Source organism: Geotrypetes seraphini, chromosome 4, assembly GCF_902459505.1.
Source record: "Geotrypetes seraphini chromosome 4, aGeoSer1.1, whole genome shotgun sequence".
NCBI classification, from domain to species: Eukaryota; Metazoa; Chordata; class Amphibia; order Gymnophiona; family Dermophiidae; genus Geotrypetes; species Geotrypetes seraphini.
In genome coordinates, this window is record NC_047087.1 from 101,417,580 (window position 1) to 101,444,296 (window position 26,717).

Consider the following 26,717-nt stretch of genomic DNA (forward strand, 5'->3'; position numbering starts at 1 on the left):
TTCTTTCTTTCTGCCTGCTGCATGCTTCATCTTCTACAGACCTCATTACCTTCCCCCAACCAACATCTCTCTCTGTCCCTCCATGAGTCCAACTTTTCTTCCTCTCTCCTCCACCCCTATTGGCAACATGTCTCCCTCTCTCTCTCTCTCTGTCCATCTGTCTTGAGAGATCCAGGCATCTCTCCCACCACCTCTATTGCCACATCCAACATTTCTCCCTCTCTCATCCCCTGGAGCATGTGCAGCATTTTTCACCACTGCCCATCAGCTGCATGCCTGTTTCTCCTAAACCGTAGGGTTCTGCATATGATGAACCTGCAAGTTGCTTTTAGAAAACTTGTCAATCATGTTTTCAACTCCACCTCCTTTGTTTCTGGTGCAATTCTGTCATCAAAAAAGGCAAGTGCTGCTAAGTGATCATAAAGAAACCATAGATATCTGGAAATGGCTATGAGTGCCTTGTTTGCGACAGTTTTATTTGTGTAGTTTCTTCAATTTCCTAATGCAAGAGTCTATGTGTTGTGTCGGTATCCTGGCTTGATCCCTTACTACCACTGCTGACTCACATGCCAACTTATAGCTTTCAGGTAAAGGTTTCCTTCATCATAGTGATGCATACTTGGGTGTCCTCTAAATATTGTCTAATCAAGCAGAAATTTGACACATGAGTAAGACATACCAAGGTAAAAAGGCCCTGGTAAGACATACCAAGGTAAAAAGGGTTCACCCCTGTTGATTTTAAGCAAAATTGAGGGGTTTTGAGGCAGATGAAAGCTTTAGAAAAAAAAAGATCATTTAAAATCCAAGACGGCTGCTGCCAGGAAAATTGTGCCATAAATAGCTCTTGGAGACCTCCCTAATGGTCATAAAAACACACACACAGGGAAAGGGGTTTTAGAGGAGGAGAACATAGGCTCTGGTTGCAGAAACAATCAAAATTGACTTTTGAAGAGCCTCTCCCACAACTCCACCCTGCCTATGCAATTTTCCTCATAGGCTGTAATAGCCTTACTCACTGTTCCATGTGGTGCCTGCCTGCTTCAGCATAGGAACTCAGCTGGAACAAATGGAGAAGATATCTGCCCTACAGATTCACTCAGGGATGTGAGCAGCTATGCAGGGGATGACCCCTAAGCTATAAAAAATACCAGCAGGCTGGTTAACTAGATGTCCCCGAAGGGTGATCCTGCTAACAGCAGACTTCCATGGTATGAGTCAGCATCTTCTCCCAGGCAGAGTCCCAACAACCTCTGGGCACTGAGCTTACAAGAAAACAATGAGAAAAAATATCTGAAAATAATAAAACCGCAGAGCAGAAACACTTCTGAGCAACTTACTTGTAGAAAACAAACTGAGGGGGCAGAAGCAGCTCTGTGGGAAGGAGGTGGAGTTGAAAACATGATTGACAGTTTTCTGTAAGCAACTTGCGGGTTCAAATGCAGAACCCTACGGTTCAGGACCACTAGACGTTGCACTAGACAATGATTTTAAAGTTTAAATTCTGGATTTTCAAGGAAGAGTTACTGTTCAATACAAAAGGACTGATATAGAATCTCCATCTCACCCATACCTATCCAAGTCCTTAGAATCTCTCTCTTTTTCAGTCTGATTTAGTCGAGACTGTGAAGACACTGCATGTTCATATATCTTAGCAATATCAGCTGCAATTCCAAAGAAAGACATAATCACAGGCAAAAACAAAATTAAATTCAGATTGCAGTAATTACAGTACTTAGGTTAGAGGGTAATTATAAATGATATATTATAAAACAGTGTTTACCACTCTTTGGGGACCTTTTACAAATGTGGTAGTGATGCTACTGCAGTAAGTTATCCCTAATATGTGTCGAGTTAGGATAAAAACTTGTACTTGAAAAAGCTTGTACTGTAACTATTACAAATTGTTAATAGTTACCTGTTAACTATATGTTAGCCTGTAACCCGTTCTGAGCTCTTTGTGGAGGATGGGATAGAAAATGAAATAAATGCACCAAAGCCCATTCAATTCTTATGGGCTTCGGTACATTTACCATGGTAGCATTGCTACCGCAGCTTTGTAAAAGGTGCCCTCAATAGCTGTGACCCCATTATAGTGGCCAGATAAAACTGTATGAACCTGACAATGCAGAATAATGTACTTATGAAGAGCTCATCCAGGTGATGACCCTAAATGTTGGTTTTGTGACCACATTTGAGGTCCTGACTCACAGTTTGAGAAGCTCTACATTCTGATCTCTTTGAAATACTTAAGGCATAATTTTATTTGATGATTTGTTAAGAAAGGAAAGTTTCTTATCCATAAAATGAGTTCTCTGAAGACACGACCAGGATAGAAGTCTTTGTGTATGAATTACATCATCCAGTAGAGCTTGAACCAGTGAGATACGTTTCAGAGTTCTCAGAAATTTAAAAGCCTTTCTGTGCAGTGTACTACATATAGTATGTGCATAGATTCCCATACTGCTGGCATCAGACAGCATCACCTTGGTTTTATACACAGCTAATTACTTGAGCAGGTGTCATGATGACTTCTATGCTACTTTCCTCAGATAACTGCATTTGGTAAATAATTTTGCTCTCTTAACAAAGGTGATGGTGAGTCCTCATATGGAAATCCCTAGTTACTATGTTGCTTTTAACAAAGGAAGAATGGAAAAAGACAGAGGGCCTGATTCTAAAAGAGGTGCATAGGTTAGGTGCTGCCAGGCACCTACATTGAGAACGCCTATCGATGTCTAACTTAAATCTGCAAGTAAGTTAATTATTCTAAATCGAGTTAAATGATGTGGTAATTGACCACGCCATTAATTTTTAAAAAAAATATCAATTAAGGTTGCATGTGGAATACCATGTGATGCCTAAGCTGAGGCACCTTGCATCGCCAAATGACACCTATCTGAAAAGTAGGCATGCTTAGGGGCGGAGAATAGGTATGATTGACATAAGCATTGTTAGGTATCTGTTAAGTGTTGGTAAATTAGGCCAGAAAAAACCTGGTGATGCCTAAGTTCACTTAGGCACCGCTAGGCGTGATTCTATAAAAGACCATGGAAAGGCCTGTAAATAATAAACAAATAGTTTTAGGAGGGATAGAGTTGGATTTTAGACCTCAAAGAGATTTCTCAGTACAGACTGATCAAATATGCACATTAAGCCTCACTCTCCAAACATTTATGAGATATAAAATCACAGAAGCCCAATTTTCAAGTAGACTATGAAGCTACCATGATCTGACACTATGAACCTTGACATGTCCTTCTAGGTTCAAGCCCACCAGGGTGTAAGTGAAAAGGTGCAATCAGATAAGCAATTAGGATATGTTTGACCGTGGGAAACCAAACGTTATTTAGGCTAAATGAAACAAAAACTGAGTACATCTTTTTTTTTTAAATTTATTAAATGTAAAAAAAAATAAAGAGCACAAGCATTCAGTGTATGCATGTTGCTTCTTCAATGCACCCACCTCATAATCAAAACAAACCAGCCAACAGCAATTCTCCATTCCCATTCCCTTATCCTCCAATAGTCCACAACTCAGACAAAGTAATCCTTATAATCTGTAAAGTCTGTTTAGTCATTAACAATACATGTGGAAGGGCATAATCAAAAGAAACATCTAAGTCCGTTTTTGGTGTAGGGTGCTAGTCGTCCAAAGTCGGCAGTGGGAAAATGCCCATTCTCGAAAAATATGTCTAAAATATATATTTTTTGAGAATCATCTATCTGTATGTCCAGGTGTTTGATTGTCCAGCTGCCAAGTCATCTATCTTTATACCATGTTCTTGACCCAAAATTTGTCCAAGTCCCAAACGCCCAGAACAAGACCTTTTGGACATGGGAGGAGCCAATCTTTTAATGGACTGGCCACTCAGACATGGCAACAGAGTAGAGGGGCACCTTAGAAGTCACTGCTGTGAACTTCACAAAAAGGATGCCATATAAACATCTCATCAGAACTACCATATAGGTTATGATGAGCCCCCCCAACACCCCCCAAACCCACTATACCCACCTGTCTACAACCCCAATAGCCCTTATGGCTGCAGGTGGCACCTATATGGCAGTACAGTAGGGTATTTTTTTTTTTTGGGGGGGGGGCGTTGGTGGACTCACATTTTCCACCATGAATGTCATGGTTAGAGTGGCCTGGGTCCTCCTATCTATGGTTCACTAGCCCACTCCCCAGACTACTTAAGCCACCTCTGTTCAGCTCTACTAGGCTTTCCTATGCCAGATGCTGATGTTCCTGAGGCAGGTATGTACATTTTTATTCTGATCTTTGTGGGGGTGCAAAAGGTAACTAATAAACAGTGTTGTTCAAAGTACATGGTCAAAGTACTTACATAAGAGTAAAATTAAATATACTTTTTAATACTAAAGTACAAGTGTAGTGAAGAACACATTACAAATCTTACTAAAGTGGAAATAGAAAAGTTATTGCCTAATATAAACTTTCAGTAAAAGTACCACAACTACAATGAATGCAACTATTGTTAAGATTTTTATCCCAACAACTTTATTGCTCTAAACTTCAATACACTTTGGGGCTCATTTTCAAAAAACATAGACATCTAAAAGACAGTATAAACCAGCACTTGGACATTTTACTAGTACAAATGTCCAAGTGGGCATTTTCAAAACTAACTTTTAGATGTTTTTCTGATTGTTTGTTTCCAGTGCATCTAAATCTTAATGTTATAGGCATGTTTTGGGCAGGATTATGGCAGGCTTAGCACTTAGACATTTTACAATGATACATTTTTACAAAATGTCCAGGGCACAATTTTGATGTTTTGGACTAGACCCAGTCTTAAAACAAAAAAGGGCCAAAAAGGTACCTAAACTGACCAGATGACCACTGGAGGGATGAAAATATGGCTCCCACACATTCCCCCAGAGGTCAAACTCTCCATCTCCCATATATCTGCATTTGTATGAAGTAGAAAAGTGCATGGAATTTCCCTATCTGTCCCAAAATTGGGATTACAATATAGCTAAAGTGCCTAAGAAGTAATGATATAAACCAGGGATCTCAAAGTCCCTCCTTGAGGGCCCCAATCCAGTCGGGTTTTCAGGATTTCCACAATGAATATGCATGAGATCTATGTGCGGCAACTGCTTTCAATGAAAACCCGACTGGATTGCGGCCCTCAGGGAGGAATTGAGATCCCTGATGTAGAGTGACAATCATCCAATCTCTGAAGATGGGATAGCAGGCTGACCACAGATCTCCCGATGCCAAGCCCCATACACTCCATCTCCTTTCCCAACAGATAGGAGAATGGCACACAATAGACCCTGGACTCCTGATGACATGAGAGGGAGTCGTGCCAAAATTGCTGTCGCCAGTGGAGAAACAGCTGCAGGGCCCAACAGTCAGCCTCTTCCAACAGGGCCAATTCACCGGAATCTTTGGTTAGAAACATAGAAATAGACGGCAGATAAGGGCCACGGCCTATCTAGTCTGCCCACCCCAATGACCCTCCCCTACCTTTCTCTGTGAATAGATCCCACGTGTCTAACCCATTTGGCCTTAAAATCAGGCACGCTGCTGGCCTCAATAACCTGAAGTGGAAGACTATTCCAGCGATCAACCACCCTTTCAGTGAAAAAGAATTTCCTGGTGTCCCCGTGCAGTTTCCCGCCCCTGATTTTCCACAGATGCCCCCTTGTTGCCGCGGGACCCTTGAAAAAGAAGATATCTTCTTCCACCTCGATGTGACCCTTATCCTTGAGTCCCGAGACCATACGGGTGGCCATTCTCTGGACCGACTCCAGTCTCAGCACATCCTTACAATAATGCGGCCTCCAGAATTGCACATAGTATTCCAGGTGGGGCCTCACCATGGATCTATACAATGGCATAATGACTTCAGGCTTACGGCTGACGAAACTCCTGTGTATGCAACCTATGATTTTCCTTGCCTTGGATGAAGCTTGCTCCACTTGATTGGCAGTCTTCATGTTCTCACTGACGATCACCCCTAAGTCTCGTTCTGCTTCAGTTCTTGTTAGGATCTCGCCATTAAGGGTGTAAGTCTTGCATGGATTTTGGCTGCCCAGGTGCATGACTTTGCATTTTTTGGCATTGAAGCTGAGTTGCCAGGACCTAGACCAGCGCTCCAGTAGGAGTAGGTCGTGCATCATGTCGTCGGACATTGAATTTATGTCTGTTGTGCTTTTGCCCACTACATTGCTTAGTTTGGCGTCATCGGCGGATAATGTTATTTTACCTCACAGCCCTTCTGCCAAGTCTCTTATAAAGATGTTGAATAGGATCGGGCCCAGGACCGAGCCCTGCGGCACTCCACTGATTACCTCCGTCATTTCTGAGGGGGTGCCGTTCACCACTACCCTCTGAAGCCTACCTCCAAGCCAGTTCTCAACCCATTTCGTCAATGTGTCGCCCAATCCTATAGAACTCATCTTGCTCAGCAACCTGCGGTGTGGTACGCTATCGAATGCTTTACTGAAGTCCAGGTATACGATGTACTGGGACTCCCCAACATCCAGCTTCCTCGTCACCCAGTCAAAGAAGCTGATCAGGTTGGATTGGCAGGATCTCCCCATGTTGACGGGGATCCCGTAGATTCTCCTCGTTCAGGATCGTATCCAATTGGCGTTTGATTAGAGTTTCCATTAGTTTGCACACTATTGATGTGAGACTCACCGGTCTGTAGTTTGCTGTCTCCATCTTGGAGCCTTTCTTGTGGAGTGGAATGACGTTAGCCGTCTTCCAGTCCAACTGGACGTTACCCGTACTAAGGGAGAGATTGAAGAGCGCGGATAGCGGTTCCGCCAAGACATCACACAACTCCCTGAGCACCCTGGGGTGTAGGTTGTCAGGCCCCATTGCCTTGTTAACCTTAAGCTTTGACAGCTCGCAGTAGACACCGCTGGGTGTAAACTCGAAATTACTAAATGGGTCATCTGCGTCAACCCTTGTCTGTAGCTGAGGGCCGAGTCCTGGCGCCTCGCGGGTGAAGACTGAGCAGAAGTATTCATTTAACAGTTGGGCTTTTTCTGAGTCCACTTCTACATAGTCTCCGTCTGGTTTCCTAAGACGTACTCTGCCACCGGGAGCTGCTTCTGCTACACTAGCGACCTCGGGCTGCGTGGGAGCCCTGCTCCGCCCCCCGAAACCCCAGCAACACTACTGCCTCTTCAAAAGCAGTTCCTTTACCACCGGGAGCTGCTTCTGCTACACTAGCGACCTCGGGCCGCGTGGGAGCCCTGCTCCACCCCCCGAAACCCCAGCAACACTACTGCCTCTTCAAAAGCAGCTCCTCTGCCACCGGGAGCTGCTTCTGTTACACTAGCGACCTCAGGCCACGTGGGAGCTCTGCTCCGCCCCCCGAAACCCCAGCGACACTACTGCCTCTTCAAAAGCAGCTCCTCTGCCACCGGGAGCTGCTTCTGCTACACTAGCGACCTCGGGCCGCGTGGGAGCCCTGGTCCACCCCCGAAACCCCAGCGACACTACTGCCTCTTCAAAAGCAGCTCCTCTGCCACCAGGAGCTGCTTCTGCTACACTAGCGACCTCGAGCCGTGTGGGAGCCCTGCTCCGCTCCCCAAAACCGCAGCGTCTCTGGTCCAATCCACTCACTCGCCAACACTCTGATCCAATCCACGCACTCATCCCCAGACACCAAACATGAAGCTAGCCCTGAAAACACACACTCAAGCCACCCTACTGATAATCCTCCTCATCACCAGATGGAAAGTAAAAGCAAACAACCTGCCCACCACACCCACATGTTCCACTGCAACCAATATCCAGCATCTCAACAGAAGACCCCTCACAACAAGAAATTCGAACCACCATACCAGCTCTCAACATCCTATCACCCTAACCTGGAGAAGAAGACCTACGCATCCCAAAACCAAACCTCAACCTCTTTCCAAAGCACTCATATACCCTAAAACAGCTCACTATCATCAAACAGACATCGCCTCACTGAATTGTGCCTATGTAAACATCAGAGCCTTAGGACCCAAAACAGAACACATAAAAAATTGGATAAAAACCGAAAACCTAGACTGCATCTTCCTCACAGAAACCTGGTTAACCTCTGAAACAGACCCCAGAATAACAGAGGTATGCCCTCAGGGGTACAAAATAACAGTGACCTGCAGGGAGAAAAAAAGAGGAGGAGGACTAGCAATAATAATAAAGGACTCCCTAACCCTATACATACTAGAAAAAACTTCCACCCCGCAAATGGACTTCCTAGCCTGTCACCTTACAAGCACTACACTAAAAAACTCACTAAACTGCTTGCTCTGTTATATAACACCAGGTAACTGGACAACAGTGAGACCGGAATTCGAAAACTTCATCTACCAAAACTCTCTAACAGCAGAATATAACTTCATCCTTGGAGACTTAAATCTTCACCTAGAAGACCCAGCCTCCACACCAGCAAAAAACTGTCTATCTTTTCTCAATGCCCTATCCTTCCAAATCCTAAATCCACAAACCACACATGAAAAAGGCCATCAACTGGACATTGCAGCATTCATGACCCACCAAACATCCACCCCAGCAATCCTAACTCCCAACGGAACCTGGTTCCCCTCCCTCTGGTCAGACCACTGCACATACAACTTCAACCTCAGCTGGACCAAGACTAAAACTACACCTCAATCCAAAAAAATAACATACACCTCATGCAAACATATCGAGCCAACCACTTTCTGGTCAAAAGTAGATGAAACAATCCAAGACTGCGACCCAATAGACTTCATCTCTCATTGGAAAAATCTATCAACCAACATCCTTGATGAAATAGCCCCACTACAAACCAAAACCAGAAACAGCAGGAGATCAGACCAATGGTTCGACAATGAACGGCTCCAACTCAAAAGACAGTGTAGAAGACTAGAAAGAAAATGGAGAAAAACAAACCTAGATCAAACTAAAATCGCTTGGAAAAAAATCAACAAACAATACAAACTTCTACTAAAGGACAAGAGAAAAACTCATTACACAAATCTTATAGGCACAGAAACCCAAGACTCCAAAAAACTATTTCAAATCTTAAAAGACCTCACAGATACCAAACCCTACACAACCACTAATAATACCCCTCCCCCCTCAGCTACCCTCCTGGCAGAACACTTCAAAAACAAAATTACAAATGCCAGAGCCACCCACCCTCAATGTTACCCCATCCCTCCTAAACATAATCACAACTCACCCTACAGACAAAGATTCAACTGCAGTAGACAGAACTTGGTCACATTTCTCCAAAATACAATGGTCCGAACTCAACAATCTCTACAAAAAATACAGCCACGCCTCCTGTGACCTCAACCACTGCCCTTCATATCTCCTTACTACCTCCAGTGTAAAATTCCGTACTCTACTTCTACAATGGATTCAAACCACGCTCAAAGACGTCATTTTCCCCTCAGTCCTCAGCGAAATCATCATCACCCCAATCCAAAAAGACCCAAAAGGTCCACCAGATCAACCATCCAACTTCAGACCTATTGCCTCAATACCACTATACGTCAAACTCACAGAAAGCCTAGTAGCCAAACTCCTCACCAACTATCTGGATGACCATAACCTACTCCACCCCATGCAATCTGGCTTCAGAACAAATTTCAGCACAAAGACACTACTTGGCTCCCTCATGGATACAATCAGACAACTAAGCACAGGAAAAAAAATACTTCTCATACAACTGGACCTAACTGCAGCATTCGATCTAGTAGACCATAATATCCTTCTGCAAATATTGGATACAATAGGTATCTCAGACAAAGTATACTCTTGGTTTGAAGGTTTCCTAAAATCCAGAACCTACAGTGTAAAATCTAACAAAGAAAAATCAAAACCTTGGTCAAACCCCTGCGGAGTACCACAGGGATCCCCACTATCCCCTACCCTCTTCAACCTATACACTGCCTCTCTCGGAACACATCTAGACAATCTAGGCATAACCACCTACAGTTACGCGGATGACATTACCATTCTCATACCCTATGATCAATCAAAGTCCTCCCTGACTAAAACACTACAATGAACACTAGACTCCATTACGACCTGGATGAAAGATCACAAACTTAAACTCAACCCAGACAAAACCAAATTCATTCTCTTCGAAAATGACAAAATCAAAACCATAGCCAACCTAGAACTCAACTCAATCAACTACCCCATCCAAACCACCATAAAACTACTAGGAATAACTATAGACAGATGCTGTACCATGCAACCGCAAATAAACAACACAATACAGAAATCCTTCGCTATCATGAGAAATCTCAGACAAATTCGGAAATTCTTTGAAAGAACACAATTCCAACTTATAGTACAATCCCTAATCCTAGGACTACTGGACTATTGCAACATCCTCTACCTCCCATGCCCAACCTTTATGACCAAACAACTACAAACAATCCAAAATACAGCTTTAAGACTCATCTACTCATTGAGAAAACATGACCATATCACAGAAGCCTACATCAACTCACATTGGCTACCAATCCAAGAAAGAATACAATTCAAATTCTACTGCATGTTATTTAAAACTCTTAACGGAGACAGCCCGTCCTACCTGAACAACCGCCTCATCCCAGCATCCACAACCAGACACAGAAAAACACAATCCCCATTCATTCCCCCCCGATCAAAGAAGTAAAACGATCAAAACTACACGACGGCCTCCTAGCCACTCAAGCAGCAAGACTGGACAACCGGATCTCCAACCTTCTGATGTCCACCCCTGACTACAAGACATTCAGAAAAGAACTAAAAACTATACTTTTCAAGAAATTCCTGAAACAGCCCTAACCTCACGTACTCTCAACAACACTAAAATAGACAAAGGATCTACCCTTTACTATCATAGCAAGGACAATTGTAGTTTATAAATCTTCTGTTAAGCCTCCCTGTTCTTAACTACCAAAGAAATATCAAAAGATCTACTCTCTACCACTCTAGCAAATCTATTGTTCTCCCATTGTAACCCTGTTTATAAATCTTTTGTAAGCCGCCTTGAACCTCAAGGTGATGGCGGAATAGAAATTCCTAATTTAATGTAATGTAATGTACTAGCCCGCCTGAGTTCTTATTTCTGTCACTGATATACCTGAAGAAGGATTTATCTCCTTTCTGGATGTTCTTCGCTAGAGACTCCTCCATGGTTGTGTGCTGCTTTGGTTGAGGGCCTCTGCTACCCCATCTCCGGCTCCATTAGCCGCAGGCGCCGGTGGCTCTTCATCATCTGACTCTGTCTCATTCCTGAGCAGGGGGTGAGGCCCACAGAGAGGACTTAACACCATCACCCCGATCCCTGCCAAACCACACCATTGGGCAGAGAACCGGAGCAGGCCACCGCACAGCAGGAGAATAAGGCTAAAAGGTCTCTCCGATCGCTGCTGGGCTTTCCAACCGAGCGGGCTGGATCTGAGGCAGAATGATTACACCCTCTTTGGCATTTTGGATGTCACCAAGGGCTTCAACCTCCATCGACTTGCATCTTTCAAAATGCGCCGCTCTCACCTTGCGCCGCACAGAGGGAACATCGATCTCCCCGTCACTGTCCTCCATTGCCACAGCACACCACCAAATACCAGTGAACTAATGAAAAAAAATCACTCAGCACAAGGTAGGTAGAATGACCACTGCCATTGAAACCGTTAGGGCATAGAACCAATGGTCATACCACAGTGGAATAAGATGAAAAATTAAATTACCGTTAAGGCAAAAAAGTTCAAATCATGTTAGAAACAAAAGGAAAAGTTAAAAGATTAAAAATTAATGAAAGATGATGAAGAAAAATGAAAATAAATTCAAAATAAAAGAAATAAGGGATGGAGGCACTACCACCTATGACCTATAACCTATGACCTATAGGCGCCATTTTGAAATAAAAACCCAAACAAACCTCAGCACAGACTGCACAAGCTTACCACTCCACCTGCTAGAGACTGAGAACAGACTGATTGTAATAGGGACTGCACAGCCCACTTGTACTGAAGCCAAAAGTTAATGTCTCAGTCTCCACCTTCTGGCAGAGGAGCGTAAACCCATCTGTTTTTGTGCTGGTCTAGAGGGACGCTAAAGAACAGTAGGTATTTTTCTGTTCCTTGAGGGCTCACAATTTTTAAAAAATCACAAACAGCTGGTGGGATTTCAATCTGGGTCCCCTGATGGCCAGCCTACTTCTCTAACCATTAGTCTAGCCTTCTGCTCTGCATGGATTGTTGTGTGGCCATTTTATAAGATATATGTTCCTATGTTGCTACTCAGATATCTATGTCTCTTGTTTTCCCTGTCCTATTGTAAAGTGATCTTTTCCAGGATTGTTCCTCTCAGACATTTTCCTGCCAGTTTGGTTGTTTTCTGTGGGGGTTTTTTTAATATTTTGTTTTCCCAAGATTCAAGTTGGCGGATTTAAGATTGTCTGGAAGCATTGGATAATTGCAGGAATAAGAACGTTAAATGATGTTCTTTTAAATGGAAAGATGCTTGATTTTACACAATTGCAACATAAATTTGGACTTAATAAATCACAAGGTTTTTGTTGGATTCAATTGAAGCAGGCCATTCAGTCAGGGTTCCCTGAATGGAAAAGTCTTATTTCTCAATACAGTTTGGAGTTTTTATGCTTCCAGGCAGATTTTCTGGGTCACCAGGCCGCACAGTGGTATAAAGCTATTAATGATTTGGTTAACAAAAAACCTAAAAATGGTCTTAGGGATATTTGGAGCATTGAGATTAAGCAGCAAATTTCTGCATCTCAATGGCCACAAATTTGGTCTTGGAGAATAAGATGTACGATGTCAGCATCTATGAGACAAACATGGTTTTTTCTTCTTCATAGAGCATTTTGAACCCCTGTTAGATTGCAAAAGTTGAATAGTTCTTTGTCTAATAGATGTTGGCATTGTAATCTTGAGGTAGGGACTTTGGATCATCTTTTGTTTTATTGTCCCTATATTTTGGCCTTTTGGAAATCAATCTGGGTTCAAATAAATTGTTTATTGGAAAATCATGTAGCGTTATCTTATGATACTGTGATATTTGGCATGTCTATGAGGAAAAAGAGTCAGATATCATCATGTAACAATAAACTTTTATTGATTATGACAGGAGTTGCCATTCAACATATTACTAATAACTGGAAAGACCACAGAAGGCTTAGTTTTAATTTTTGGTGGAACTCATTATGTCATCTGTATAAAATGGAAAGATTAATAGCGGTACAAAAAGGAAATTATAGAAACTTTATTAAAATTTGGGAGCCATTAGCATTGTATTGTCAAGATTAGATACCATGTTTTCTGTGAATGATACACCATTTTATAGTAGAAGGGGGGTGGGAGGGTATTGGAGAGTTATTTGGAAATTAATATCAGGGGGGGAGGAGGAATTATTATTTATATAAAGACACTGCTGATAAGATTTTCAAGTGATTTATTAAGTGTTGATATGTGTATTGTACACTTGTTGAAAGATGAAAAAATGAATAAAGAATTATTTAAAAAAAAAAAATCTTGTTTTCCCGTGTTCATAATTTGGAAGTTTCAGTTTGTAAAATGGATGTTCTCAGTACATGGATGTTCATTTGACATGTATTTTAGAACAGGCTGTATCCTGTTCTAAAATATATGTGAGATGGATGTCCATTTGTGATGTTCTGAGTTGGACACCTTTCTAAAATGCAGATCCATATCACTATAAAGCAGCAGCCACAATTAATGGTCAGTTTCAGGGTACATGCTTACTGAGTTTTGGAGACCGTCGACCAAGGATTATCTCTGCAATGGCTGACCAGACAGGGAGAAAGGCTTTTAAATAAGGGACACCTTGGGTGGTGCATAGCTCCAGTAAGAAGCCAGCTTCAAATTAAATGGAAGCATAAAAGAGCAGGAGAAAATTGCTTGTCCAAAAAAAGTGCAAGACCTATAGAATTACTTTACACATTCCTTTAACCTGAAAAGATCATAGAGAATGACAATGCACTGTTTTAAATATATCTAGTAATCAATTTTAATAAGAAAGCATCTCAAAAGTAAGCATTATGGTACCTTTATTTTCCTTTCTGCTCAGATGTTCTGGAGAAGCATTTGGATCCGAGAATGACTATATTGGAGGATAAAGATGTTTAAGTTTCCTGAATCCTTGTTTATAAATACAATCATCCTAAAGAATTTGCATTCTCAGGTCTCAAAGATGTATGAGCTTACCTTGAGACTCCTGGCTAACTCTTAAATGCTAGTTTCATAACAGAGCACCTAATAATGTTGAGACACATAAGTGAACACATTACAATTATTTTATGAGGGTTCTTCAAAATGTTTCTGCGCTTTCACATTTTCATAGGAAATGGTTGGGGCGGGAGAAGTGATAAGAGAGCGCGTTGTAGAATGTGATGTGACTAGTCAGTCAGGCAAGCCGGCTCACCTTGCAGGTAGTGATGCAATTTGCTTGCGATATTTAATGGTACTAAAAAAAAATAAAAGTATGCAAACTTTTTGAAGATCCCTCATATAAAGGCAATATATGCACCTTTATAAAATGATCACATTCAAAGCTCCCACACAAAGTTATACCTGCTGTAAGGGTGAGTATAATTTTATCTAAGTTGGCAAGGATATACAAAAATCTCACAGATCTACTCTGCATTGGGAATGATATTCATATATCATACAAAAGTATTTACTATCCCCCAGATTTTATATTTGGTGCCCAAAATTAGGCGCTGCTATTTGGGAGCCGAGCCAAAATATGTGCCCAATTAAATTGGCTAAGGCCAATTTATAGCCACTAGGTGCTAATGGGCACTAGTCAGCACCAATTTGGAAATGGGTGCACATCTTGTTACACGTTATTTTATAACAATGTGTGCAAAAACCTCATGGTGTGCCACTCAAAAGGGGCATGGCCTTGGAAGGTGAATGATGAGAACAGGGGCAATCCTAAAATTTGCACACAGCATTGTAGAATAGCAGGGATGTTCACCTAAATTGGGTACTGGAATTTACACTTGGTTTCAACAGGTGTAAGTTCTGGTGCTTAAATAATAATAATAATAATAACTTTATTTTTCTATACCGCCATAATCTTACGACTTCTAGGCGGTTCACAATAAAGAGAGCTGTACAATCAGCGAATTACAATCTTAAAGACCAATGAATTACAATCTTAACAATCAGCGAACTACAATATAGTATTAACATGTTACAGTGAAAGGGCTGGATGGCCAATACAAATGGAGAGGAAGACACTGAAAAGACAGAGAGCACAGCTTTGATGTTCCTGGATAAGCTGTCAATGAAGAGATGCCACTCTTCAGGGTTAGAGACGATTCCAATTGCCTCAAACAGAATAGTCACATTGTGGTAGAAGCAGAGCCCATCTTGATTGGTGAAGAAGGTGGACAAAGCTTGGCGAAGCTTTCTCTGATCTGTGGCTTGAACACTTTCATCCAGCAAGTTCCACTGCTTGAGCTTAGACATCAAAAGCTCAGGACTGGACTTGGTGAGACCAATATCTCTGATCCAGTCATTGAGGTCTTTTTGGTTTGGATTCTCTCATCAGCTGCACTACTGATAAATTGGATCTACAACATCCCCCTCACTCTCTGACTTGCTGCTCTTTTCTGAAGACAGCTGCTCTCTCTTTCTAGGGAAGTAGGTATAGGGAGCTCAGGGCAATGTGGCACCGAGACAATGGATGAAGAAATGTCTGGATATGTGATTGCAGATGTATGTTTGCTAGTTCGATGTTTGGAAAGGTCCACCATGCAGAAGTAGCAGTTGCTTGAGTGGTCAGTGGGTTCCTGTCAAAATCTGTAAGTGCCTGTTATAAAATAACACTGAGCATTGATTTTTAAGTGCCATTTACTGAATCTAGCTGTAGGGGGGTAATTCCATAACAATAGGTTAAAGTTAGGCTCTACAATGCTGGGTGCTATGTGCAAATTCTATACTGACAATTAAGAGCACAATTGCTGTTATAAAACATTAGTATAAGACTGTAATTTAGCACCTAACTTTAGTCATCAACGCTTATGCTCCCGTCTAACTGCTCAGTTATTCACATAATAGACAGTATGCTATAATCTTAGCGTATAGGTTCTGGGAATGCCCCTGACCCGCCCATGCCCCTCCCACATCTGCATCCGCTTAGCAGTTGCATGCTAAAGGAATTATGCTCTTTGGTTATGGAATTACAACTAAGGGCATTTACAGACATTATTGCAAAAATGGCAGATTGGGCACACGTACTGCTGAGCCATGGAGAAGAAGTGGAAGAGGCGGCAGTACTGGGCTTGTCATCTAAGCAGTGGCGTACCTAGGGTATGTGGCACCCGTACCAATCATTTTTTGACACCCCCCCCCATGTAAAAAAATATTTTTTGTAATAACCATGAAAAATAAATGGTCATAATAGAAAAAGGCACTGAAAATTTTCTTTTATTGAACCTCATATATGTAACCATTAATCCAAACATAACATAAATTATGTCTGAATTGTCATGACATCAGAAGTACATATGGAGTAGTTGCAGGTGATGCTTGGGACAGTTCTGATTGTGTTAGTTCGGTTTTATGTGTTTTTGAATAGAAGGGTTTTTATTTCTTTTTTGAAGGTTTTGTAGTCTGTGGTCGAGGTCAATAGGTTGTAGAGTTGGGGGTCGAGTGTTAGGAGGTTGTCGAATAGTTTTTTTTCTTTTGACGATTTTGGTTGGAGGGTGTGTGAATGGTGCGTGAGTTCTCCTATGTCTGGTTGAAGTGGATTTAATTATTTAGCTGAAGAAATTAGTAAACCCCCCCATTCCACACACATTAATTCTCTTCCATTTTTGTTCCCATTCTAAAAAACACTGATAAGTTCCCACAAAAAAAAAAATACATTAAAATAAGAAGTGAAAACAAAGGCCCCTACAGATGAGAACATAACATAAGAATAGCCTAACTGGGTCAGACCAATGGTCCATCATGCCCAGTAGCCCATTCTCATGGTAACCAATCCAGGTCACTAGTACCTGGTCAAAACCCAAAGAGTAGCAACATTCCATGCCACTGATCCAGGGCAAGCAGACACTTCCCCCATGTCTTAATAACAGACTATGGACTTTTCCTCCAGGAATTTGTCCAAACCTTTCTTAAAATCAGCAATGCTATCTGCTTTTACCATAACTTCTGGCCACTTCATTTTTAAGCTTAGTTCTTTCCTTCCAAACAGAGACCTTGCTAGATGTCAAATACAGAAAGAACAAGGTAACTTCACAAGGACTTAGATGTGCAGGAAATGTGAATCTCCTCATACACCCACCATATAGTGCAAAAATGTGCAAAGATCTGTTTTTTTCTTTCAATCACTACATAGTCTAATGCCACACAAGCAGCGCTGTTACAAACATATTGTGAAGGTCAATGTTAAGGTTAACAAAGTTTCCTTCCTTGGACCACAAGGAGATACTGACAAACCACTAGAAGAGATCCCAAAACAACTACCCAGGCACAACACCCAAAGACCCACTCAGTGTGTGAACCAGTTGAGTGGAGTGGACTAACTGGGGGGGTGGAAATGGGCCCAGAGTTTGCTCAGCAGAATTTCCCAGACCACCTCTTCCTCTTAACACATTGACACGCTGCCGCCACCACTACCACCATTAGGAACACCTCAACGGGTAGGCCAGCAATGCTTATAAACTTTATAAAACACATTATTATATTTTCTTATAAAGCACATATTTTAATTGAACTCTCTGACATCCTCAGCCTTGCCATTCACAAAAATAGAAGGAAGAAAAGTTCCCGTTTCCTGCTGTCTCATGTCCCCGGCCTATACAATATTTTTCTTCTGCAGACCCTTCAAAAGTCTGACCAAATCCTCGTTTCACTTGCATTATAAAGTACTGAGGATGCCATCTCTCTCCAATCCCAAGTCCTAAAGTCTAAGACAGTATCGCAAACTAGTGCTGCCCGATTCAAGAAAAAAAATTTTTCGATTTGATTCAGCCTATTGAATTGGTTTTTCGATTCAACTTTCCTGCCCAATTGGGTGTTTGTTTGTTTTTTTTAAAACATCCTGGTGGGTTTATTTTATAGCTTTTTCACCCCCTTTGGCTTCTCCTAACCAAACTGGCGCTGTGGTATAAATAAAATAAAGAAACAAAAAGGACTTTTCCTCTCTGTTAAATCCTAGCTCACGTTTGCGGTCTAACACCAGCTCTGGCAGGATACACATTTCAAATCTGACATATTGTAAATCACAAAAACAGAAAATAAAATTAGTTTTTCTACCTTTTGCCGTCTGGTTATTTTTCAAATCTTGTTGGTCCAAGGCTCTGGTTGTCTTCTGATAACTTGCTTGCCAGGGTCTCCTTCTTCCTTCTTTCTGCATGCTAACCATCCATCTGCCATCTCTGTCCTCCCCATTTCCCTTCCCTCCCCAGGAGGTCTGGCATCTATCCTTTTTTCATCTCCCTCCACAGATCTATCTTTTCTTAACTACCCTTTCATCCAGCATCTCTCCCTCCTTCCCCACCACCCCAGGGTCCACCATCTCTCCCTTTCTTTTCCCAACTACCCTCCTATCCAGTATCTCTATCCCCCCCTCCACACCATCCCTTGTGTCCAACTTCTCTCCCTTTCTGTTCCTTCCCTCTCTAAAAACTATGGTCCATCATCTCTCCCTCTTCTCTATTTTCAGACCCATTATTTCTTCCCACCCAAAGTCCGGCATATGCGCGTCTCTTTGAACCCCCTCATTCCCTCTGTGTATTTCTACACCAGAGCCCCCCTCCCTGAAGGCCTGTCCCCCTTTAAAGGTCTGCATCCCACCCCTGAAGGCCTGCACTCCCCCCGAAGGCCTGCACCCCTCCTCCGAAGGCCTGCACCCCCCTTGAAGGCCTGCCTGCCTGTCCCCCCCCCTGAAGGTCTGCCTGCCTGATCCCCTTGAAGGCCTATCCCCCCTTGAAGGCCTGCCTGTCCCCCCCCCTTGAAGGCTTGTCCCTCCCTTGAAAGCCTGCCTGCCTGGCCCCCCCTTGAAGGCCTGTCCCTCCCTTGAAAGCCTGCCTGCCTGCCTGACCCCATCCCCTTGAAGGCCTGTCCCCCCTTTGAAGGCCTGCCTGTCACCCCCCCTTGAAGGCCTGCCTGCCTGTCACCCCTCCCTCCCCCTTGAAGGCCTGCCTGCAGGCCTGCCTGCCCGCCCCACCCCGAAGGACCGCTCGCCCCTCCTGGCCTCCCTGCACCACCTGAATCAGGCCCTGAGGAGGTGCTCCCGGCCTTGAGTTCAGTCCCCCACCCCCACCCCCGAAGGACCGCTCGCCCCCCTGGCCTCCCTGCACCACCTGAATCAGCCCGCAGCAGGATCGCGATGTCAGCGATCCCTTCGCTGCTTCGGAGCTGCTTCCTCCACCGCGGTCCCGCCTCTTCTCCGACGTCAGAGGAGGGGAGGGGCGGGACCGCGGCGCAGGAAGCAGCGCCAAAGCAGCTCAGGGATCGCCGACATCGCGATCCCGCTGCGGGCTGCTTCATAGGTGGTGCAGGGAAGCCAGGGGGCGAGCGGTCCTTCGGTGGTGGGGGGGACTGAACGGCAAGGCCGAGAGCACCCCCCTCAGGGCTGACACCCAGGGCGGACCGCCCCCCCCCCCGTCCCCCCTTAGTACGCTACTGCATCTAAGCCCAATTCCTGGAAAGATTCAGCAATGAAGTCAGGGAGTGCTGCAACCTTAAATAAGTGTCCCACAAACTGGTCTGCTCCAGGATCCGGAGTCCTCAAGGGATCCATGGATCCTGTATCCCAAACCAGATCCTCCAATTCGGGGAAAAATAATCAGCGAGGTCCAGATTCACCACTGTAGTCTCCAGCACAGACTGTGAAACAGCCGGGGAGGTCTAAAAGACTGATTTCCCCGAAGAAATACCTGCGTTGTGCGATGCCATAAGGGTAACAGACACCTTAATTGAAACTCAGACCACAAAAATTTCATGAGCTCTGAGAAGGCATCTGGACCCTGGGGCATAGAGTCACCCTTAGATGCCTTAGACTTGCGCTTTTTAGGCTGCGGAGAGTCCATCTTGCAGCAGGACAATAAATGCGCAGTCCCAAGCCCCAAAAATAAAGATGGCCACCCCAATGGGCTAGCTGAGCATTGTATCACCTGCTTCTGCAGAAGGGAGGCTGAACCCATAGTTACCAACCGCGCAGCATGTGGTGCATGGATACTCCAAAAGCAGCAAATTTGCACAAATTTTACATGAATCCACACTAGGAGACCCAGAGGACTCCATCTCAGCAGTTTTCCTTGCAAAAATTTGATGAAGCAGGGAAAAGTTTAAAAAAAAGATTGCTAAAAATCTAAGATGGCTGCCGGATCAAAATTGCGCCAAAAGACGGCCTTCCCGAAATTAAATAATTTGGAAAATAACAGAATTCGGGTTAGGGAACCCCGGGAAGCTCTAGAAAACCCTCAAAACCCTTCGAAATTAGATTTTTAAATTGCTGATAGAGCCTGTTAGCTCCTCTTACTCACAGTACTAAAGACAGAAGCTGCACTTGCTCTCTAGCCTCTGTGAAAAGCCAGAATCAGAATTCACTGCCACACTGCTGGGAAAGCTGATATCAAGCTGATTCTTCAGGCTGCTGGTCAGACTGACTGTCTGACTATGCCTCCACCTCGGCTGACCACCGATTGCGCACCAGGATGGGCAGAGGCGCAAAATGCAGCCTGCACGCTGCGGAACACCACTAAGCCCCCTAAGCATGCTAAACGGTCTCCACTTAAGAGGGAGCGAGACCAGGTCAGGGACGGTCCTGAGTTCCAAGAAAGACTAACAGACCGGCTAACAGGTACCCCAAAGGGATCGGCCTGTCAGCTACAGACTGAAGTCTGTGAATTCTCAAGCAGGCAGCTTTTCAAAGTGCTTGAAACGCAAAGAACTGTGAAAGGGAACAAAACTACGTCGAATTAAATCCGTGTGCCCAATCACTCAGGAGGGGGGGGGGGGGTTGGTTCAGTGGGATTGAAAGTGTGGATGTGTATGCGTGTGAATGGGTTGACTGGATGTTCTGCTTTGGAGGACTTTTTCCTGTTTCTTTTTTTTTTCCCCCTCTTAAAAATGGAAGGTACTGAACAGTCTGTTTTATGTCTGTTATTTGCCACTGGCTTTCTACTCTTGGGGTTGTTGGGGACCAGCCCTGGAGGGAGTGCGAGGGGCCTCGGCCTCACCCTCTCTAGCTTGTATGCTGTGTACTTTGCACTTGGTAACTTTGTCTCCATAGACTGTATGTGCACTGTTGCTTGTTCTGTATGTTCAATACTTTCTGCTCAATAAAAATTATTTCAAACAAAAAAATAAATAAATAAATGTGGGAGAGCAGAACTCTAACACCAGCACCATGCATGCAGAAGAGAAAGATGAGGAGGAGCTAAGCTAGCCTATGACGTACCCTGGAAGTAGAGTGGAAAACCTGGAATGGTTCTCTTCTGCAGTCCATGCGGATAAAGGGAAATAACCCTATGGTCTAGAATGTCTCATCTATTACACTGGAAAGCCTATTATTGGTAGTTAGTTCCAATTAGTGCTAAATTTAACAATTATGTTATATTATTATTATTTATTCATTTTTCTATACCACTCTTCCAAGGGAGCCCAGAACGGTTTACATGAATTTATTCAGGTACCACAACTGCTTTTATTCCAGTGGTTCCCAAACCTGTCCTGGTGGACCACCAGGCCAATCGGGTTTTCAGGATAGCCCTAATGAATATGCATGGAGCAGATTTGTATGCCTGTCACTTCCATTATATGCAAATCTCTCTCATGCATATTTATTAGGGCTAGCTTGAAAACCCGATTGGCCTGGTGGTCCTCCAGGACAGGGTTGGGAACCACTGTTTTATTCTATAACCTGCAGGCACAAATTTGCATACTAAGTGCAAAAATGTGCAGGCAAGATTATGGATTCAAAGTGTATGGGGGTCATAAAAACATAAGAATAGCCTTACTGGGTCAGCCCAATGGTCCATCAAGCCCAGTAGCCCATTCTCACAGTGGCCAATCCAGGTCACTAGTACCTGGCCAAAACCCAGAGAGTAGCAACATTCCATGCTACCGATCTAAGGCAAGCAGAGGTTTTCCCCCATATCTTAATAACAGACTATGGACTTTTCCTTCAGGAATTTGTCTAAACCTTTCTTAAAACCAGCTATGCTATTCGCTTTTACCACAACTTCTGGCAACACATTCCAGAGCTTAACTATTCTCTGAGTGAAAAAATATTTCTTCCTATTGGTTTTAAAAGTATTTCCCATAAGAACATAAGAATAGCCTTACTGGGCACCTCCATTTAGGTGCCCTAATGCAGCCCTACAATTAAGGTGTCCACAGTTATACTAACCTGGCATAACTGTGGGCACCTAAATACAGCATAGGAGCATATAACTTACAGAATACTGTAAGTTATATGATTATGTGGCAGCCCCACCTATGTCTCTTCCATGCTCCACCCATGTATATGCCTGCACACATGATACTTATGCACACCCTTATGAAATAGAACGTAGACCGCTTGTGGATATAACTGCTAGTTTTCTTTCATTTACATGTGCATGATGCATGTACCTGCATGCACTGAATTTAGAAAGATTAGGTTCTTAAGTTGGTAATCTTCTTTCTAGTAGATGTGTTTAGTGGCCTTCAATGCTGGGGTCTTGTATCTGAACCAGCAAGTTGCTTGCAGAAAAACTGTCAATCATGTTTCCAATTCCACTTCCTTCCCAGGGAGCTGTTCTTGCTCTTCAGTTTGTACAAAAGCAATCAAGTAGCACTGTAATAAAAGACATAACAAGAAGGAGGAGAACGGGGAAAAATCCCCAGCACTACAATTTTATTCTGCTCTGTAACAAACATAGGAAATAACATATCATCCAAACTTGTGCAACCAGCACCAATTATGTATAGAGCTCAAAGCTGGTGACAAATACCTGTGGAAGCAGAGTTTGCTGATTGAGAAAGTCGGCCTGCCTGCACATTTTCCACTGTTCCAGGTTCCAGGCGATTTATGGACCACTTCTGCTAAGTTGGATTCCACACTGTTGCAATGATCTTCCAAGCCATAAAGACTATCATTGATCATTAGTATCTCCCAGGAGGAGATCCAAAGAGGCATGTCCTTGGAAAAGGCAGCTAGCCTCAGCCACCACTTCAGGCTGCACTTCGCTGTAGGTAGCCAGGAAAGCAGCTGTTGTAGTGAGTCCAATTGAGGGGACAAGCAAGACAGAACAGAGTCTTGGACAGGTCTTATTTACACTCTGGTGCAAGGAACCCCCTCTATGGTCACTGCCATTGACTCCAGGACATGCAGATAACGCCATGTCATGGCAGCCAGTCTTTGAAGTAGCTCAGAAATCTGCTTCTGTAGCTTCAGTCTGCATGGCTCTGGAAGAAACACTTAGCCCAAGACCATGTCGAACAAGACTCCCAGGTACTCCGAGTGCTGAGTTGGTTCCAGCTGACTCTTCTTTAAGTTGACTATCCAGCCCAAGCTCTGGAGGAGTTGCACCACTCAAAACCACCAGCTTCCCTTCCTCCTTGGATGGAGCTCTGATAAAACAATCATCCAAATATGGGTGCACCTGAATCCACCTTTGTGGAGGTGCACAGCTACCACTACCATCACCTTGATAAAGGTGCGAGGTGCTGTGGCCAGGCCAAAAGGAAGTATGGAGAACTGAAAATGCTGCTCCAGCACATGAAATCACAAGTGCCTCCTGTGGGTAGGGAAAATGGGAATGTGAAGATACAGAGGGACGTAAGGGAGGCAAGAAATTCCCCCCGGTGCTACTGCTGCTGTGACCAACTGAACAGTCTCCATGTAGAAGTATCTTCAGAGCCGCATTGACTGATTTGAGGTCTAGAATTGGTCTGCAGTTTTCTGAGCCTTTTGTTGGCATGATGAAGAATATAAAGTATCTGCCTGAGCCCATCTGTGTCCGGGACCAGCTCTGTGGCCCAAAGAGCCAGTAGTCTTTTCACAGTAGTCTGAACTTTGAGGGTTCTCTCCATCTGGCCAGATGGCTGGAGATGTTACAAAGTGGTCTGGCAGGGGGGCACAGAGCTCTATTTTGTACCCTTCCCAGATTACATCTAGAACCTAATGGTCTGTGCTGATCTGAGACCAGACTACCCAAAAGATTGACAGCCTGCTCCTTATAATAATAATAACAACTTTATTTTTGTATACCGCAATACAAGCAGTTCAGAGCGGTTTACAGGGGAAGAGACTGTATACAGACAGCGATGTTACAGAAAAGGACTTTCAAATTACTTTAGCATGCCAAGAGTAGTCAAGATTTGTCCAGAAGCATTTCAAAGATACAGCAAGGCAGGAAAAGAGTCAGAGAAATTTATCAAAGAGATAAGTTTTAATTGATTTCCTGAAGGTTTGGTAGGAGGATACATTTGAAATGAAGGTGGTTAGAAATTTATTCCATTTGCCTGCTTGGAATGATAGTGATCTATCAAGGAATCAATTGTAGATACAGCCCTTCAAGGATGGAAAAGCAAACAGATAGGCACTACGTGTGCAAGTGGTGCCTGGAAATTCAAAATGGTGGGACAGGTAGATTGGAGATGAACCAGTTATGGTTTTGAAGCAGAGGCAGGCAAATTTGAAAATGACCCTTGCTTCCATTGGCAGCCAGTGTAGTTTTATGTAATACGGGCTTACATGATCTGATTTTTTGAGACCATAAATGATACGGACGGCAGCATTCTGAATGACTCTTAATCGTGTGATGGATTTTTAAAGGATCCCAAATATATAATATTGCAGTAATCTAAAATGCTTAAGATCAGAGATTGAACCAGCAGTCAAAAAGAGAGAAAGTCAAAATAGTGTTTGATGGTACGAAGTTTCCATAGGGTGAAAAAACATTTTTTAACTTGAGCATTAGAATGGTCTTCAAAAGTTAAGCATCGGTCCAGTACGACTCCAAGGATTTTGGTAGTAAAGTTGATTGGGTAATCTAATCTGTTTAATCTCAAAGAGGTATTCATTATCTTGTAATTAGGACTTGCCAAGAAAATCTTGAAAGAGCTCAACTTCTGTCCTGACATCATTGTGCTTTCTGAATGGTTGGGGGAGGAGCAAGATCCCAATGCTTGCTATCTCCAGCCCCCACTGAATCTGACACGATCCCTGAAAGTGTCTGCCTCCTGAATAGATATGAAATCTTTGGGATCCTCAAAAATGTTCTTACCCAAACTCCGGGCTGTCCAGGGTCTGCTGACTGGTAAGGATTTGGGGCAAAAGTCAGTCACACTGGCCATCATGTCATTTAGACCAGTGTTCTTCAACCACCGGTCCATGGACCAGTGCCGGTCCACAGAAATTTCCTGCCGGTCCACAGGGCCAGCACATGCATCAGGCCCAAAACAGTGTTCTTCAACTGCTGGTCCACGGTGCGATTGATGCGGCGTTATCTTCGAGCCAGCTCCCTCTTCCTAACTGATTTAGAGCACAAAGCCACGGGCAGCGGCTCCTACGGGCATCCTGCGCCTAAACAGGAAGCCTTCTCTGACGTTGCAATGTCAGAGGGAAGGTTCCAGATGAGGCACGGGACGTGCAAGGTGCAATTAGTACTATTATGGGGGTGGGGTCTGGGGTGGAGATTGGGTAGAGATGGGCGTGATCTGGCCCACGACTTAACACAGTGTTCTTCAACCGCCGACCCACAGAATAATTCTTTTATTTCTGCCGGTCCATAGGTGTAAAAAGGTTGAAAAACACTGATTTAGACCCTTGCCAAAGAGTATTTGCCCCTGAAATGGAAGCCTGTTTAGCATAGCTTTAGAGCAGGGGTCTCAAAGTCCATCCTTGAGGGCCGCAATCCAGTCAGGTTTTCAGATTTTCCCCAATGAATATGCATGAGATCTATGTGCATGCACTGCTTTCAATGCATATTCATTGGGGAAATCCTGAAAACTTGACTTGATTGCGGCCCTCAAGGAGGGACTTTGAGAACCCTGCTTTAGAGGTAGCATCTCCTGCCCAATGTCTGATCCAGAGCATCCATTGGGTAGAGACAGCATAGGCTGAGACTTTGCTCATAACTCTTGATAAGATCATACAGAGCATCAGCAATATAATTCACCCCAAAGAGGAACTTTTGGGTCCGAGACAGGCAAGTGTGACAAGCGCCACAAAGGAAGATGAGGATGCCGCCTAAATCTCTGGGACCAAAGCTTCAAATTGATGCTTGAGGAGTAAGTCCACTTTGCAGTCCTGAGGATCCTTTAATATTACCTCTCCTTCACTAGGGAGGGAGGTTTATTTCCTGACCTGTGCCACCAGCAAATCCATTTTCAGCTGCACAATCAGCTGCTGGAAATCTGGTGCACTCTGATACAGCTTGGCCATAGTTTTAGCCACTCAAAGGGATCCCTCTGGTGACTAAATGGTCAGAGACCAGCTTAGTGATGTCTGGATGATAGGGAAAGAATGCTTTCAGAGCCATAGAACTGTTCATTACTGAGCATTGAGAAGAAACTGACAGAATTTCCAGCTTCAACTCTTGCAGCAAGGTGGAAACAACGCTTGAAAGTGCAGAGGCCCTGAGCAACCAACGTATTGTGAAGTATTTCCCCTGATCCAGTTTTGTCACCACCTCCTGACCACTGTCCTGCATGGAAGCAGACTGCCAGAGACACTTCATCCTGTGATAAAAGTGGTATGGAAT

At 43.7% G+C, this 26,717-nt stretch overlaps 1 protein-coding gene across 2 annotated transcripts in view; it reads right to left on the minus strand.

The window, feature by feature from the left end:
- The window catches only part of SPAG17 (sperm associated antigen 17), a 742,651-nt gene that overhangs the window by 97,354 nt on the left and 618,580 nt on the right, over positions 1–26,717 (minus strand). For both annotated transcript variants that reach the window (XM_033941513.1, XM_033941512.1), the window contains exons 37-38: positions 14,047–14,101; positions 1,571–1,661 (exon numbers count right to left, since the gene is read on the minus strand). In XM_033941513.1, the coding sequence (XP_033797404.1) occupies positions 1,571–1,661; positions 14,047–14,101 (146 nt within the window). The remainder of the gene's footprint in view (positions 1–1,570; positions 1,662–14,046; positions 14,102–26,717) is intronic.